The sequence below is a fragment of the Taudactylus pleione genome, unplaced genomic scaffold (genome assembly GCF_031769625.1).
Source record: "Taudactylus pleione unplaced genomic scaffold, aTauple2 ptg000995l, whole genome shotgun sequence".
NCBI classification, from domain to species: Eukaryota; Metazoa; Chordata; class Amphibia; order Anura; family Myobatrachidae; genus Taudactylus; species Taudactylus pleione.
The window spans coordinates 808,013-825,609 of NW_028285396.1; the positions used below are offsets into that span (position 1 = coordinate 808,013).

Here is a 17,597-nt window from a genome sequence, read left to right on the forward strand (position 1 = left end):
GTGTTAACTGGATTCTGTGAGCCAGGAACTGAGGGCTCGATTCAGACCCGCTCACCAGATGCGTTCGCTAGATGAGTATGCAAATTACGCAAGGCAGGCGATCGCACGGCAAGGCAATAGCACTCCCACTTTGTCTTAGCGTGCGATCACATTGTGTATGCAGACGCCCACCAGCCTGTCTTAAGACGCCCACTTGCACACATCATCTCCGGGAAGTGTATGCAACCATCGGTAACATCGGATGCTGTGGCTGACCATACCCTGCCGCAAGTACTGTGAGCGCTTCAGTGTAAATTTCAGCCAAGTGACGTGTACTAGGACGCTGCACTCCTCTGAAAACAGCATTAAGACGCTCAGACACGCCTGCGTTCGCACCTCCACTCCCCCGTTTCTAGCAGCCAGCCCCCGTCACCACCCGCAAATGCTTCTCCTGTCACTCAGCCGGGTAGTCTATGCACAATGAGCCCGATCACTCGCACTGGTACGCGCACTGCGCTGCGTACGCATAATGCAAACATCGACAGGCTGCGTGCGAACGCAGCCGATCGAGCGGGTCTGAATCAGACCCTTATACTGTAAGCTCCAACGAGCATTCAGTGACATGGTTGCACAAAACATAATAAATGACATATAAAAGTCTGATCTTTTATATGGCAGGTCTGGCTGGGTTCAATCAAGTGTACCTCTGACGAATTCTTTTATTATTTTCAAATAAATTGAATTTATTAAAAACACAGAACAACAAAATTAGGGGGGGGGTGGTTAAATATTAAAAAAGAAAGATTTACTAGTTAAAAAAAAGAGTTAAGAAACCAAGATTCCTTCCAGAGTTTAGCTACTATGAAAAACAAGCACCAAATGGTATTGTCTATTCCCATGTACAGTAGGTGGGTTATTTCCTATGTGATATCCAGAATGCTATAAACTGATCCATTTAATCTAGTCAAAACAGAATCTCAAACTATTAACTGTCCATGTTGGCATTAGTTTTCACTCTCGGGCAGTGTGCTGATCACCGAGGAGGGCACTTTGTTGAGACCACGCTGTGCATCATCATAGATACAAAAGGTTAAGAGATTTGTATTGCAGCTACTGTGAGCATTATCAGCAGGGGCTGGGGCACCTGTGCATATTTCTGCAGCTTCTATGCGTGCCCCTCCCCACCTGCCGACCATGGCAATGAGCAATGTCCTCTTTGCACAATGCGCCCTGTGTTTTTTGGGCTTCCTGTTGAGCTTCCTCGCCATGGTGCCCCTATCCGAGAACAGTGTGGCTGAGCGGGAACGCTGGAGAGGGAGCAATTCACGGTGAAGGAGTGGTGACTGGAGTCTTCCTACAGGTTCAGTGTAGGGATGGACATAGTAATCCGATGGTTACTAACCATCGATGTTTTTGTTTCAGTGGAAGTTTTTTTTACAATTCCATGGGAACAGTCAGATGTTTGCCACCTTTGAATGGAAATCATTTGATGGGTGTTCCGATGGTTGGGGTTTTATTTTCAAATTCCTCTCCTGGCTCCTTTTCCTAGTGTATTATATATCTCCACATACATATCAAATATATTTAAGGATTCCCACCCTATAAGACATTATTCACAGTCCACATTTTTCTACGTTTGCAGCATTTAATCACTGCATTTTTCTAACTACATCACAAGCCTGCCTCCACTATGATGCTATAGTGCGGCACCCCTGCCCATACATCATCCATCTGTTCTGGCACCTCCGGAGTCCGCATGCTAGTCTTTGGAGCCCAGCCCCAGTCTCTCCCCATGTAATGGCTTCCAGCTTGTGAGGGATAGTGAGCCACAGTAACATTGAGCAGGATTATCAAAGTCCTCCATATTGTTCTTTGAATGGGGCCCGAGTTGTGGCCGACCCCCGGCTTCACAACACTCTAATCCAGACAGGGGAATAATGACAGGCGTCGAAATACAGACGCCTGTTATTATCCCTACGCCGGGAGCCCCGGCATACCGAACGAAGGTAAGCAGGGGGGTTAGGCACCCCTAAAGGAGGGTTAGGGGAGGGAAAGAGTTAGTGACGGTTAACATACTTACGATTGGGATTTTTGAGGCTGCCGGTGTTCTGCAGTCGGTATTTGAACCGTCGGACATAGGTCCGGCGGTCTTTCATACCGATCCTCACTGCATAATGGTGACCAGACTCCGGCAGGGCACCGACGAAACGGAGATGCCTCTGGCTCGGGGGCGGGGTAAAGGGGGGGACCGATACATCCTGGGAGCTGGAAGCTTTAACTGCATAGTGCCTGGTCCTCAACCACAACCTACACCCCCAAGGTCTCCCTGTGAAGCCCTATGGACCCTGAAGAAGAAAGAACTCTTCCCACAATTGCCTGGCAACTCCGTTGACCGAAAAAAGCAAAGGGGCTGATGCAGAGTTGAATGCACTTAATTGTAGTAATAATTTGCATGACAGTGCATGGAGCATGCTGCAAAGTTGGGTGCTCACAAGGGAAAAGCAGAATAGCACGCTTCTTTTGCATCTACACCCATGACTGAAGAGGCGGAACTGGGCTGCGTTCTAATGTAGGCAAATCTCTGCGAGGGCAGGTTCATGCAAATGTAGCCTATTTAAACCTGGACTCAAGCAAAAATACATGTGTTGGTTATCATTTACACCTAGTATAGGGAGATGCAGGCTGAGGACGACGACTGAGGACAAGCTAGGTGCACATGCAGATGTGATCACATCTCGAGATGCTTATGAAGCTTCACATATTTCCATGCACGCTTTTAAGCAAAATACGCCTAAATTACCTCCAATTCTGCATCAGGCCCAGGTATTTCAGTCTTCTTAGCCTCCTAAGCTTTGAGGCAGAGATTTCAGACATATGCTTTCCAGACTGCAGACCCTCCAGGAGTTGCAGCCTTACTTAGTGAATCAGAACTGGGTTTCAGAGGGGCAGAAGCAGTCACATAGTAAAAACAAGAGATATGGTAAGAACTTACCTTTGTTATCTCTGTTTCTACGAAGTCCATAGGGTCCACAGGGTTGACCTTGGGGTATAGCTGGATCTGGATCCACGGGCACCACGCAGTTAAAGCTTTGCTGCTCCCAGGATGCACTTGGGTCCGTCCTCCTCTATACCCCGCCCCGGCCACAGGCACCTCAGTTGGTAAGCAGCTAAGGCCGGAGGAGGAGACTAAACAGAGAGAAGGAAGACTGGAACACACAAGAAACCATACTCACAGAAATGGGAGACGGAAAACCGGTGACCAGCCACACAGCCCATTTGAAGCCAGGTGCGTCAGGGCGGGCGCCCTGTGGACCCTATGGACTTCGTAGAAACAGAGATAACAAAGGTAAGTTCTTACCATATCTCTTGTTTTCTACTTCAGGGTCCATAGGGGGTCCACAGGGTTGACCTTGGGGATGTCCCAAAGCAGTTCAACTAAGGGCGGGGACGCTCCTGTGCTGAAAGGAGTACCCGGCGCCCAAAGGATGCATCCTGAGAGGCGAAGGTGTCAAACGCATAAAACCTCAAAAACGTCTGAATTGAAGACCAAGTAGCCGCCTTACACAGCTGAACAGCGGAGGCGCCACGTCTAGCAGCCCAAGAGGGACCCACAGAACGAGTGGAATGAGCCTTAACAGAGGCTGGCACAGGTAAACCCTCCTGCGCATAAGCCTCACAAATAACTGAACGAAGCCAACGGGCTAACGTTTGCTTGTTAGCAGGCCAACCCCTCTTGTGAAAACCGAAGAGGACAAACAAAGAATCCGACTTCCTAACCGAAGCAGTCCGGTCCACATAGATTCTAAGTGCCCGGACCACATCCAAGGAAGCCTCACCAGCAGAAAGATCAGGTGACTGAAAAGCTGGCACAACAAGTTCCTGATTAATGTGGAACTTTGAAACCACTTTGGGCAAAAACTCAGGACGCGTGCGGAGCACTGCCCTGTCCTGGTGAAAAATCAGAAAAGGAGGGCGACAGGAAAGCGCCCCCAATTCTGAAACCCTCCTGGCCGAAGCAATTGCCAGGAGAAAAATGGTCTTAAACGTCAGCCACTTGAGCTCCACCGACTCAAGCGGCTCAAAAGGAGGACCCTGCAAGACCCTCAGTACCACCGTCAAGTCCCACGGAGCCACCGGAGGCACGAAGGGAGGCTGGATCCTGAGAACACCTTGGAAAAAGGTGTAAACATCTGGCAGTGTAGCAATCCGTCGCTGAAACCACACGGACAAAGCAGACACATGAACCTTCAGAGAGGCCAGGCGTAAGCCGAGGTCCAAACCCGATTGAAGAAATTCCAAGATTCTGGAAACCCGGAACACCTGCGGATCATAGTTTCTGGATTCACACCACTGAAAATAAGTGCGCCACACCCTGTGGTAAATCCGCGCGGAGGCAGGCTTGCGTGCCCTAAGCATGGTACCAATCACTGAACTGGAGAAACCCCTAGACCTCAAGACGGCTGTCTCAAGAGCCACGCCGTCAAAGACAGCCGACCCAGATCCGGGTAAAGGCAGGGCCCCTGAGACAACAGGTCCCGACGCTGAGGAAGAAGGTACGGAGCGTCGATGGAGAGGCACCTCAGATCGGAGTACCAAGGACGTCTGGGCCACGCCGGAGCCACCAGCACGAGCGTGCCGCCGTCCTGCTTGAATTTCCGCAGAACCCGAGGAAGTAAGGATATCGGAGGAAACAGATACGCCAGGTGAAACGTCCATTTCACCGACAGAGCGTCTACCAGACAGGCGCCTGCGTCTCTTGTCCTTGACCCGTAAACGGGCAACTTGTGATTGTGACGGGAGGCCATCAAGTCCAGCTCCGGCAGCCCCCACCTGTCCACGAGTAGCTGAAACACCTCTGGGTGAAGCGACCATTCCCCGGGATGCACATCGTGACGGCTGAGGAAGTCCGCCTCCCAATTGAGGACTCCGGGAATGAAGACTGCCGAGATCGCTGGAACGTGACACTCCGCCCAAGCAAGAATGCGAGACACCTCCGACATTGCTGCCCGACTGCGACTTCCCCCTTGGTGGTTGATGTACGCCACCGTGGTGGCGTTGTCGGACTGCACCTGAACCGCCCTTCCGTGAAGAGCGGGGCCGGACGACTGCAGGGCCCTGTACACAGCCCGCAGTTCCAGGATGTTGATGGGGAGAAGTGCTTCTTCCGCGGACCAACGACCCTGAAGCGATAATGAGCCGGTCACTGCCCCCCAACCCCGAAGACTGGCATCCGTCGTGAGCAGGACCCAGTCCGGGATCCAAAAGGGGCGCCCCTCGACCAGATGCACCGTCTGAAGCCACCAAGCCAAAGACTGCCGAACCTCCGCGGACAACACCAGCATCTGAGAGCGGATCCGGTGAGGTAACCCGTTCCATTCCGATAGAATCAGCCCCTGCAGGGGCCGGGAATGGAACTGGGCAAATTCCACCATGTCGAATGTCGACACCATGGACCCCAGAACTCTCATAGCTGAATGGACCGACAGGCGGCAACTGCTCAGGCAACTGTGTATCCGCAGCTGCAGGGAGGAGACCTTCTCTGGAGTCAGGAAAATCCGCTGCTGACGAGAATCCAGCAGGGCTCCCAAATGAACCATCCGCTGTGATGGAATCAGGGAGGACTTCTTCCAGTTTATCAACCACCCGTGTGCTTGAAGACAAGCAATGGTCAGGTGGAGATGTCGAAGAAGCACCTCCGGGGAGCTCGCCAGCAGCAGAAGATCGTCCAGGTACGGCAACAGACGTAGACCCTGACCCCGAAGGTGTGCAGCCATAACCGCCATCACCTTGGTGAACACCCTCGGAGCCGTTGAAAGGCCAAAAGGCAACGCCCGAAATTGGTAGTGATGGTTCAGGATAGCAAACCTCAGATACCGCTGATGTGCCGGTGCTATGGGCACATGGAGATAGGCGTCCTGGATATCGAGGGAGACCATATAATCCCCGGGTTCCATCGCCAGAATGATGGAACGTAACGTTTCCATCCTGAACCTGGGAACTCTGAGGTATCTGTTCAGAGACTTCAAATTCAGGATAGGGCGATGAGAACCATTGGGTTTCTGTACCAGAAACAGAGTAGAATAGTACCCCGTCCCGCGCTGAGACTGCGGAACGGGAACAATGACCCCTGCTTGTAGCAAGGATTCTATAGCTACCTGAATCTGACCAGCTTTGGTCTTGTCCAGAGAAGGACTCGTACAGAAAAACTGGTGGGGCGGCCTGAACCGAAAAGACAGGGCATACCCCTGAGAGACTACTTCTCGAACCCAGGCATCCGTGGTGGTATTGTGCCAACACTGGGCGAATTGGAGAAGTCGGCCTCCCACTCTGGGGTCCCCCAGAGAGAGGCCCGTCCCATCAGGCAGCAGGCTTATCCTCCTGCTTGGAAGAAGGGCGCCGAGCACTCCATGCCTGCTTCTTGGGCTTGGGTGCGGCCTTGGTCGCCGAATGTCTCGGGAAGGACTGGCCCTTGGCCTTACCCTGAACCCGAAAGGACCGAAAGGCAGAGCTCCTCACTTTAGCCGGCGCAGAGGCCGAAGGGAGAAAAGCCGACTTGGACTTAGCCAAAGTATCCACTATTCTGTCCAAATCCGGACCAAATAGTAAATCACCATTAAAAGGCAAGGCCTCCAGACCCTTTTTTGAATCTGCATCAGCCCTCCAGGACCTCAGCCACAGGGAGCGCCGAGCAGATACCGCTGCAGCCGACACCCTAGAAGTGAGCAGGCTGGCATCCAAAGACGCTTCCCCAATATAGGAAGCTGCATCCCGCATCTGTCCCACTAACGCTCTCTGGATATCCGGAGCCTCATCAGGAAAGGTATCCTCCAAGGCATTGGCCCATGCCTCAATGGCTTTAGCCACCCAGGAGATAGCCATGGACGGGCGAGCCACCGCCCCGGAAAGAGAATAAATGGACTTTAAACAAGTCTCCACCTTCCTGTCCGTGGGATCCTTCAAAGAGGAGATAGACGGCAATGGCAACGTCGCGCTTTTGATCAAGCGGGTAACGTGGGAATCCACCGCCGGCGGAGTTTCCCATTTCCTGCAATGAGCTTCAGGAAAAGGATAGTTCGCCGCCAACCTCTTCTGTGGATGGAACCTCTTACTAGGTAATTGCCAGGCCGCCGCCATATGATCCGATAATTGATCAGACAGGGGGAACACAGTTGAGGTCACCTTGGCCTTTTTAAAATTAGGAAACTTCGACCTAGGAGCCGGCGCATCATCCTCAACATGTAGGATAGCCCGCACCGCCCTAAGGCTGGAACATTAATGGAGGACTTAGCTTCCACCTCCTGCCCCATGACATCAGAGTCAGAGTCCTCATGGATTTCTCCATCATCTGAGGACACTTCCGAGTCCGACAACTGCGCAGCTAGTGAACTCACAACCGGACGTTTAGACACCCTTGGTGGCACATCACCTTGCAACATGGACTGAAACGCCGAGGATGAAGCCGCCAGACTCTGTACGGAGCTGGATAGAACATCCACCCAAGGCGGAGGAGCCGTCGGAGCAAAACTCTGCAAAGGCACTACAGACTGACGCGTCCCTGGGGAAGACTGCACATACACAGGCAGTCCCGAGTAAGGACCCACAGTCTGGGCCCCGGGGGAAGACCGCAACATTTGTGGAACCCTCGGGGAATGGGGGATGGTGGGCTGCGGTAACGCCCTAGAAGGGACCGCTGATGGGACCGATAACCGGTCCGCAATAGACGCCAGCACCTGTGAAAACATCGCCCAAGGAGGGTCCTGTGATACAGGGGGGTTGGAGGGGTCCGGTACCAGCTGGCACCGCCCGCACAGACCATCCTGAGATAAGTCCTCCCCATCAACTCCAGCAGCACAACGTCTGCAGGAAAATAGCACAGGAGCCACAGAGCGCTCAGTCTCCTCATCAGACATGATACCGTAAATCACAAGAAATAGGTATCACCAGAGGAATTACGGTTTTAACACCCGCGCACTCACCAGTATGCGACACAACAGCCCATATATGGTACTGTGTAGCACACAACAGTATGTGACTGACCTCACAAATACGTGTTTTATATAAGTGAGGGTCTCAGAAAAACGCCCTTCCCCCACACACCTGCCGGGCCGTAGGAGAAGGAAAGGGATAGTTATAAGCTGACAGCAAGGAGAATAAGTCACAGACAGGCAGCACTAGCAATAGTCACATACAATGCAGAAAAGTTATACTCACTGCACCTTCCGCTACAATCAACCGCCCAGATTCAGTGCCTGGGAGGGCTATAGCGCTGTGTACACTGTCCTTTAGCAGGGGAGAGGTACACAGGGGGACCGGTCCACTTGATACCGCCTGGGAGTCTGCGATGTGCCAGTAAAGATGGCCGCCGGAGACCTCAGAGGAGGAGTGGCCGAGAGATAAGAGCAGCTCAGCGACGCCAGACTCCTAGTTGAAAGGCGCGCTGAGCTGAGGGGAGGAGCCGCTAGACAGGGAAGGCTGCCTCCCCTGGCTACCAATTAACCCCCGGGTTGCCGGTCCCGCTACCAGCCTGATACCCTGGTGGTCTAGCGGACACGCGGGGTATTCCTCAATTGAGGGGGAGCCCGCCGCCGCCGCTAGCGCCTCCGGTCTGTCCCCAGAGACCGGAGGCTCCTGACTGCATTGAAGTATCCGCGGGCCGCCGCACGCGGCGACCCGCGGCTTACCTGATCCCCGTCGCGTCCGGCAGCAGTCAAGGGAGTCCCCAGAGCCCGGCTAGTACAGGCTCTGGGGTCCCGCCGCGATCCCCAGAGCTGTACTGGCGTCGCGGCGCCAGCGGGGAGAAGGAGCGGCAGCGTGGACGTCCTAAAGGACAGTCTGATGCTGCCGCTCTAAAAGTGTAAAAAAAAAGTAGAAAAAAATAAAAAATTTCTCTTTTAAAATAAAGCTTAGGGGCTGCTCCTGCAGCCCCACTGCGACAGGGTGACCCGACTCCGGCCGGGCACCAACTAAAACTGAGGTGCCTGTGGCCGGGGCGGGGTATAGAGGAGGACGGACCCAAGTGCATCCTGGGAGCAGCAAAGCTTTAACTGCGTGGTGCCCGTGGATCCAGATCCAGCTATACCCCAAGGTCAACCCTGTGGACCCCCTATGGACCCTGAAGTAGAAATAAGACTATTCTTACGTTTGTTTATTTATTACCTATTCAGTCTGACCTTTAAGTGCTACATGTCATGGATGCGTTTGGTTGTGGAGCCGGACTAGGTGCTGGGAAGTGGTCTGTGAGGCTTGGACGGAAACTAGGAGATTAATTATAACTTCTACATGCAGTCAAGAGATTAGAGAGACACAGCTGGATAACAAAGAACTGTGTGAATAGTTAACTAGGGATATACAGACGAGACAGTTCTAGGTTTGCAGATGCTGGAACCCTAGGACCTTTGATGCACCGAATAAGATCAGGATTACGGAGCTGGTGAGTATCAGAGATAGAATCGATGAAGATGCTGTGTAATGGGTTTAATACAGGAACGGGCAATTGTGCAGACACTGGGATGGAACCAGCTAATACAGGCACAGGCAATTGTGCAGACACTGGGATTGTGCCAGCGTTACAGGATTTGATGATGGGGGGGTCAGGCACATGGATTCACTCGCTACAGATTCAGCAAAGGAGATAGATGGAGAAGTTCATTCACAAATCACTCAGACCAAGCAGCAAGCCAAGTGAGCTCAGAAATAGACCAAGCCAGGGATGTGGCCCATAATGGTTCTGACAGATCAGCAATGGAAACTGTGTTCAACAGTCGGCAATCACATTTGCAAACTCTGTATAAGATATCAATGCCAGCAAGACTGTTAACTGAGCAACTTTGAAGGACACTGTAAATAAAGTACAATAGGTCGCAGAGGAAGACTCTATAATCTTAAATCTAGAACCACTCCCCTTGTCATGACAAGTAAAGGAAAAACATAGGCAGATACAGCCATGGCCAAAAGAATACCATTTAATAACTTAAAACAGCTGTGGGGTGATGTTTCTAGATCACAAGCACGCTACAAAAAGAAGGACTGATCAATTTATCCACTTACCCTGTAACAAAGGTCAAAGTCTGAAAAGAGTTTGTAAGCTACACTGACAAAACTTACCTATAATGGTTTCCACATACTCAGAATTGTCATTTACATTAAACAGATCTCCAGCGCCCAATGCATAGTTCAGAGACTCTTCAAATGCCCCTAGATGATAAAACACTTTGGAGGCCACAAGCGCAGCAAACTGCCTGCTTCTGAAACTCTCATCTTCGTAAAGCACTTCACTGCAAAATAAACAGACACATTATCAACTCTAATACTACCAGTATCTGCATTCAGTGTGACAATAGAGAATATATTTGGGTATTGACATAACCATAAAGTTTTATGGTTTCAAACACCAAACTACTGAAGAACACAAAAACGTGACTTTATTAAACTGGATGTATATTTGTTTTGCTACATATTAATAAAAATGTACATTGCACAGTGTATTATTGTGACATTGTAAAAGTCTTACATTTTATCCACAGACTCTGATATCTCAGCCCAGAAATCGTTGACAACGGAATTTAATTTGTGAAGTGCAAACTCCTGTAAGGAAGGCAGAGTTTCAGAGTGAAATGACAGACCTACATTAGAACTGAACTACTAAAACAGATATACATATACATATATATATATATATATATATATATATATATATATATATATATATATATATATATATATATATATATATATATATACACACACACACACAATGGCTGGCACCATGGTACCAGTACATAGCAAGGTACCAAGCATTACAAAAACACCATGGACCGAGGAGGATAGCACTGGCCTGGGTAGGGCAACTCTCTGTATCTAAGAGGAATGTGTTGTGACGAGTCATGGGTGGGAATTGATAATGTACTGAATGACCCCTACCAAACATGTGGGCAAGCAAACAGTGGCAGAACCACTGAAGGGGAGAAGAGCACTGGTGACATGGATAGTGCAAGGGAAGAATAGGAGAGAGGGCCCTGCTCATGACAGCTTACATACTAAGGCTGTGTACACACTAGACGATATGCAGACGATGTGTCCACATCGTCCAGTGTGTATAGACTATGGGGTCTATTTACTAAGCCTTGGATGGAGATAAGGTAGCAGCCAATCAGCTCCTAACTGTCATTTTTCAAACACAGCCTGTGACATGACAGTTAGGAGCTGATTGGCTAGTACCTTATCTCCGTTCACTTTATCTCCATCCAAGGCTTAGTAAATAGACCCCCTATGTCACTGACGATGCGCGCTCCCGAGCATCGTCAGCGACATTGCACGTCAGACCTGCATACAGCATGGCCGTCGCTATGTCACTCCCGACATCGGCAAGTGCGCCACACGACAGGTTGGCTGGGTACACATCGTTAAATATGTATCCAGCCTAAGGGGAAGGGGTGAACAGTTGGGTGGGTGAACTGGGGAGGATACATTGAGGATGGGACAAGGAGAGGAGTAGCAAGAGCGTCGACAAAAAGGTATGTTTTATGGGTATGTTTGAAGTTGGGAAGACTGATATGGGAGGGAGTTCCAGAGGAGAGGGACACCGCAAATGAAATCTTGGAAGGGAGAGTGAGAAAATGGACATGGGTGGTAGCAAGGCAGAGGTTGGAGGAGGAGCGGGCAGAGCAGAAGGGAGTGTGGACAGATGAGGTGGTAGCAATGTAGAGGGAAGGGGAGGGGTTAAAAAAAATGTAAGTAAGGGTTAGGAGGTTCAACCAGATTGTGAGGTAAGGCAGAGAAGCAGGTTGCAGAAGGGTAAGCAGATGCCATATGGCAGGAGAGAAAATTAAGCAAATAGCAGTATTAAGGATGGATTGAAGTGGGGAGAGGTAATAAAGCAAAGCTAGAGAGGAGGAGGTTACAGTAGTCTAAGCAGAAAATGATAAGAGCGTAAATAAGTTTTGGTGGCATGGAAGGTAAAGAAGGACTTATAGTATTTATTGTATATATCATATAGTAATAGTTATATTAAATAATACACAATGACTAACCTTAAAACAATATGAGATATGGTAAGAACTTACCCTTGTTATCTCTATTTCTACGAAGTCCATAGGGTTCCACAGGATACCTTGGGGTATAGGTGTGACGTCAGTCGCAGGGCACCAAAGAGTTAAGCTTTCAGCCTCCCAGGATGCACTAGGTCCCCCTCCTATACCCCGCCCCCGGGCCAAGGCACCTCAGTTAGTTACCAAGCCATAGGCCGGAGGAGGAGAAGGAAGAGAGAGAACAAAGATCTGGACACATACAAGAATCACATTCTCACCAGAGGGAGACGGAAAACCGGTGACCAGAGCAAAGCCCATCTGCAGCACAGGTGCGACAGGGCGGGAGTCCTGTGGAACCCTATGGACTTCGTAGAAATAGAGATAACAAGGGTAAGTTCTTACCATATCTCATATTTTCTACTTCAGGGTCCATAGGGTATCCACAGGATACCTTGGGGATGTCCCAAAGCAGTATCCTTTAAGGGTGGGGACGCTCCTGTGCAGAAAGGAGAATCCGCCGCCCGAAGGAAGCATCCTGAGAGGCGTAGGTGTCAAACCTGTAATACCTCACGAAGGTATGGACAGAAGACCACGTAGCAGCCTTGCAGATCTGAACTGCCGAGGCACCACGTCGAGCTGCCCACGAAGGACCCACAGACCTAGTGGAATGAGCCTTCAGAGAAGGAGGGACCGGTAGGCCTTCATGAAGATAAGCTTCAGAAATAGCCATACGGATCCAGGCTGCCAAAGTTTGCTTTGAAGCAGGCCAACCCTTTTTACAGAAGCCATAGAGGACAACAAAGCGTCCGACTTCCTAAACGAAGAAGTGCGGTCAACATAAGTCCTTAAGGCCCGCACAACATCCAAAGAGGCCTCACCCACGGAAAGACCCGGTGAGTTAAAGGCCGGAACAACTATTTCCTCGTTAACATGAAACTGGGAAACAACTTTGGGAAGAAACTCGGGCCGAGTGCGGAGCACTGCCCTGTTCCCATGAAAAACCAAGAAAGGGGGTCTACAAGAAAGAGCCCCTAACTCAGAAACACGTCTGGCTGAAGCAACGGCCAGAAGGAAAACAGTCTTAGCTGTTAGCCATTTAATATCCACTGAGCCCAGTGGTTCAAACGGCGGTCCTTGGAGAGCCCTCAGGACCACAGCCAAATCCCAAGGCGCCACAGGTGGAACAAAGGGCGGCTGAATACGGAGAACACCTTGCATAAAGGTGCGCACAACCGGGACTGTAGCAATCCTACGGTGAAACCAGACAGATAGGGCCGAAACCTGTACCTTCAAAGAAGCAAGGCGAAGCCCATGATCTAGTCCCGCTTGCAGGAAGGCGAGAATCCGAGACAGACGAAACTCCCGCGGTGCTTAACCTCTCGGTCGACACCACTGGAAGAACGTATGCCACACGCGATGGTATATCCTCGCGGAAGACGGTTTCCGAGCTCGTAACATGGTACGCACCACAGAGCTGGAAAACCCCCGGGACCTCAGCATGGCCGTCTCAACAGCCACGCCGCCAAAGACAGCCGAGTCAGGTCCGGGTGAAGACAAGGACCCTGAGACAGAAGGTCCGGTCGTAGCGGCAACCGCAGAGGACTGTCCACGGACAGACCCTGAAGGTCTGAGAACCAGTGCCATCTGGGCCACGCGGGAGCTATCAACAGGAGCGTCCCTCCTTCCTGTTTGAATTTCCGGATCACCCGTGGAAGAAGGGAGACCGGAGGGAACAGGTATGCGAACCTGAACGTCCACCGGACGGACAGAGCATCCACCAGAGACGCCCCTTCGTCTCTTGTGCGAGACCCGTACACCGGCAACTTGTTGTTGTGCCGGGACGCCATGAGGTCGATTTCTGGAAGACCCCACCTGTCCACCAGTAGTTGAAAAACGTCCGGGTGCAGGGACCATTCCCCTGGATGAACGTCCTGGCGACTTAGAAAGTCCGCCTCCCAATTTAGCACTCCCGGGATGAAGACCGCTGATATGGCCGGAAGATTGCGCTCCGCCCAAACCAGGATCCGAGAGACCTCTACGAAAGCCGCCCGACTGCGAGTTCCTCCTTGCCTGTTTATGTAGGCCACGGTGGTAGCATTGTCCGACTGGACCTGCACCGGGTGACCCCGGAGAAACCGCTGTGCCTGCAGGAGAGCATTGAAGACCGCACGGAGTTCCAAGATATTTATTGGAAACTCCGCTTCTGTCGGCGTCCACCTGCCCTGGAACAAGTGTGGACCCGAAACTGCTCCCCAGCCCCGAAGACTGGCGTCCGTTGTCAACAGGACCCAATTTGGAACCCAGAACGGACGTCCCTTGTTGAGGTGGGTCGTCTTTAACCACCACGCAAGGGACAGGCGAACCTCCGGGGTGAGCACAATCGTCTGGAACTTCAGAGACTGAGGCAGCCCATTCCACTTGGACAGGATCAGGTGCTGCAGAGGTCTGGAGTGAAACTGGGCGTATTCCACCATGTCGAACACCGACACCATGGAGCCCAGTAACCTCATCGCCGAGTGTAAGGACACCCGGCGGCTGTGCAGACAACTGCGCACCCTTGACTGTAAAGCAGAGATCTTGTCCTCCGTCACGAAGATCCTTTGCTGTCCCGAGTCCAATAAGGCTCCAAGATGCAGAATCCTCCGAGACGGGATTAGAGTGGACTTCTGCCAGTTGATTAGCCAGCCGTGCCGTTGCAGCAGTGCAATGGTCAGGTCCAAGTGGTATAACAGGAGCTCTGGAGATCCTGCCACCAATAACAGGTCGTCCAAGTACGGCAACATGCGGACTCCTTGCAGCCGCAGAGAAGCCGCCATGACCGCCATCACCTTGGTGAAAACACGTGGTGCTGTCGCCAGGCCAAAAGGTAACGCCCGAAACTGGAAGTGGTCGCTGCGGATTGCAAACCGAAGGAACTCTTGATGGCGCAAAATTATAGGGACATGCAGGTAAGCGTCCTGTATGTCCAATGACACCATGTAGTCCCCAGGTTCCAGCGCCAGAATGATGGACCGTAGGGTCTCCATCCGAAACTTCGGGACCCGCAAAGACTTGTTGAGTGCTTTGAGGTTGAGAATCGGACGATATGACCCATTGGGTTTCTGTACCAAAAATAGATTTGAATAGAAACCCTGGCCCCTCTGGGAGAATGGAACAGGCACTATAACTCCAGCCTGGAGCATAGTGTGCAATACCTTCCGCAGCTCCGTAGCCTTGTTCCGGTCTGATGGTAGACCCGTGGTGAAGAATCGAGCCGGGGGTCTGTGCCGGAAGGAGAGGGCGTACCCGTGGGAGACCACCTCCAGAACCCAAGTGTCTGTCGTAGTGAACGACCAACACCGGGAGAACTGCAGCAGGCGGCCTCCCACCCTGGGATCCCCCAAGGGGAGACCCGGACCGTCAGGCCGCAGGCTTGTCATCTGGCTTGGGGGCCGGACGTCTGGTACTCCATGCCTGTTTCCGGGGCTTGACCGATTTCTTAGGGCCAGCCTGTCGAGGAAACGACTGTGGTTTGGGCCTGCCCTGGGCCCTAGATGACCGAAAGGAAGATGGTCCAGAACCAGAAGGAGCAGCGGCCGACGGGAGACAAGCAGATTTGGCTGCCGCCAGCGTGGCCACAATCTTATCCAGATCCGGACCGAAGAGAACTTCTCCGGTAAACGGCAACGCTTCCAGACCTTTCTTAGAATCTGCGTCCGCCTTCCAGGATCGCAGCCACAAGGTGCGACGAGCAGCTACCGCTGCTGAAGAAATTCTAGACACCAGAGTACTAATGTCTAGAGCTGCCTCGTTGATGTAGGTGGCCGAATCACGGAGATTGCCAATCAACTCCGCCTGTTCGGCCGGACAGTCGGATTCAAAAGAAGCCTCTAATGAATCCGCCCAGCGCTCCATCGCTCTGGCAACCCAGCAAATGGCCATAGCCGGCCGTGCTGCCCCCCCTGCAAGGGAATAAGCGGACTTCAGGCAGATTTCTACCTTGCGGTCCGTAGCATCCTTAAGGGAGGACATGGATGGCATCGGCAATGTGGCACTACGGACAAGACGGGTCACGTGAGAATCCACCTGTGGAGGGGATTCCCACTTAGCAAAATAATTATCCGCGAACGGATAAGCCACCGCCAGGCGTCTCTGCGGCTGGTATCTTTTGCCAGGTTGTTTCCACGCCTCCTCTAAATGGTCCACCAACTGACCCGAAAGAGGAAAGACTGTGGCATCGCCCTTCACATCTTTGAAAAAGGCATACTTAGATTTAGCCGCTGGGGGAACTTCGTCCTCAATCACCAAGGCTGTGCGGACCGCCCAAATAAGTCCAGGAATATATACTTTGGACTTAGCATCAGCGTCCTTAGTATGGAGAGGTTCCTGATCGTAAGGATCCAGAATCTCCCCATCATCAGACGTCCCTTCGTCATCCTCATAAGGAGCGGACAGAGACGCCACCGGCCTTTTATGAGGCCGCATCACAGACTCCCCTTGCAACACATCCGACAAGTGCTGTACAGAACTCGTCAGGGAGTTAACCCACGCTGGCTCCTGAGAACCCGGGAGCGGGGAAATAGGGAGACTGTGGGGTACCACCAATTGTCGTGGGAACCCCTGCATGGGTGACGACACCACAGACTGCTGGGACAAACCCATCGGAGTAAACGCGGGCTGCGGAGCTAACTGGCCCACTAAAGCTGTTAACGCCTGAGCGAAACAAGCCCAGGGCGGCTCCTGTACCGGTGCTGTAACCGTAATAGGCCGCGCCATGGACAAACACTGCCGGCAAAGGCCCTCCGCGCTACCCTCCCCCTCCGCTAACGGTACTTTGCACGTGGTACACTGTAGCCGGAGGGGAAAATCACTTTCAGACATGATGGCACCACGTATGTGACCTCTCTCACCAATTAAGTATTAAATAGGCGAGAGACCACCCTGCAGCACCGCACCGCAAGGGCTTTAGCAGAAAGAACAGGGACAGTAATAAAGCTGACAGTTTAGAGAAGAAAAGTTACAGGCAGCGCTAGCACAGTCACATACAATGCAGAGAAATAACAATTCCTGCACTAACAGCGCTGATCACTCAACTACACAGACACAGACACAGGGCCTGGTAGGACACAGCGCTGCATACACAGACCTGAGCCACAGCGGAGGAGAGGTATGCGGGGGGACCCAGACCACGATGCTTCCTTCCAGACTTCCAGCAGCGTTCACCATGCGTTGCAGAGAAGATGGCCGCCGAGGAGCAGAGAGAAGCTGGCCTGGGGGAGGAGCGCTGACACAGGACCAGTCAGCACAGTGCAGAGAGGGCTGTGTGCAGCGGGGGAGGCGCCGGCTGTGAGACAGGGAAGGCACGCTCCCCTGGCATGCATTTAACCCCTGGGACGCCGCAGCGCTACCGCTCTGCTGCGGTCCGCTGTCCCAGGGGGTAGTGGAAGCGCAGGTTGGTCGCCTGGCTCCACGCTGCAGCCAGTCCCCAGGGAGCCCCCTGCCTGGGGACTTAGGACCATGTGATCAGCGGGGACCCACCGCGGGACCTCGCTGCTTACCTCTGTCCCCCTTGAATCCGGCCATGGTCCGGAGCATCTGGGGTCACCGCTAGCT

The 17,597-nt window shown here is 52.2% G+C and overlaps 1 protein-coding gene across 1 annotated transcript in view; it reads right to left on the reverse strand.

The window, feature by feature from the left end:
- Positions 1–17,597, reverse strand: part of PSMD1 (proteasome 26S subunit, non-ATPase 1) — a 99,436-nt gene that overhangs the window by 74,667 nt on the left and 7,172 nt on the right. Inside the window, exons 3-4 of the mRNA XM_088460931.1 lie at positions 10,490–10,563; positions 10,084–10,253 (exon numbers count right to left, since the gene is read on the reverse strand). Of these exons, the coding sequence (XP_088317057.1) occupies positions 10,084–10,253; positions 10,490–10,563 (244 nt within the window). The remainder of the gene's footprint in view (positions 1–10,083; positions 10,254–10,489; positions 10,564–17,597) is intronic.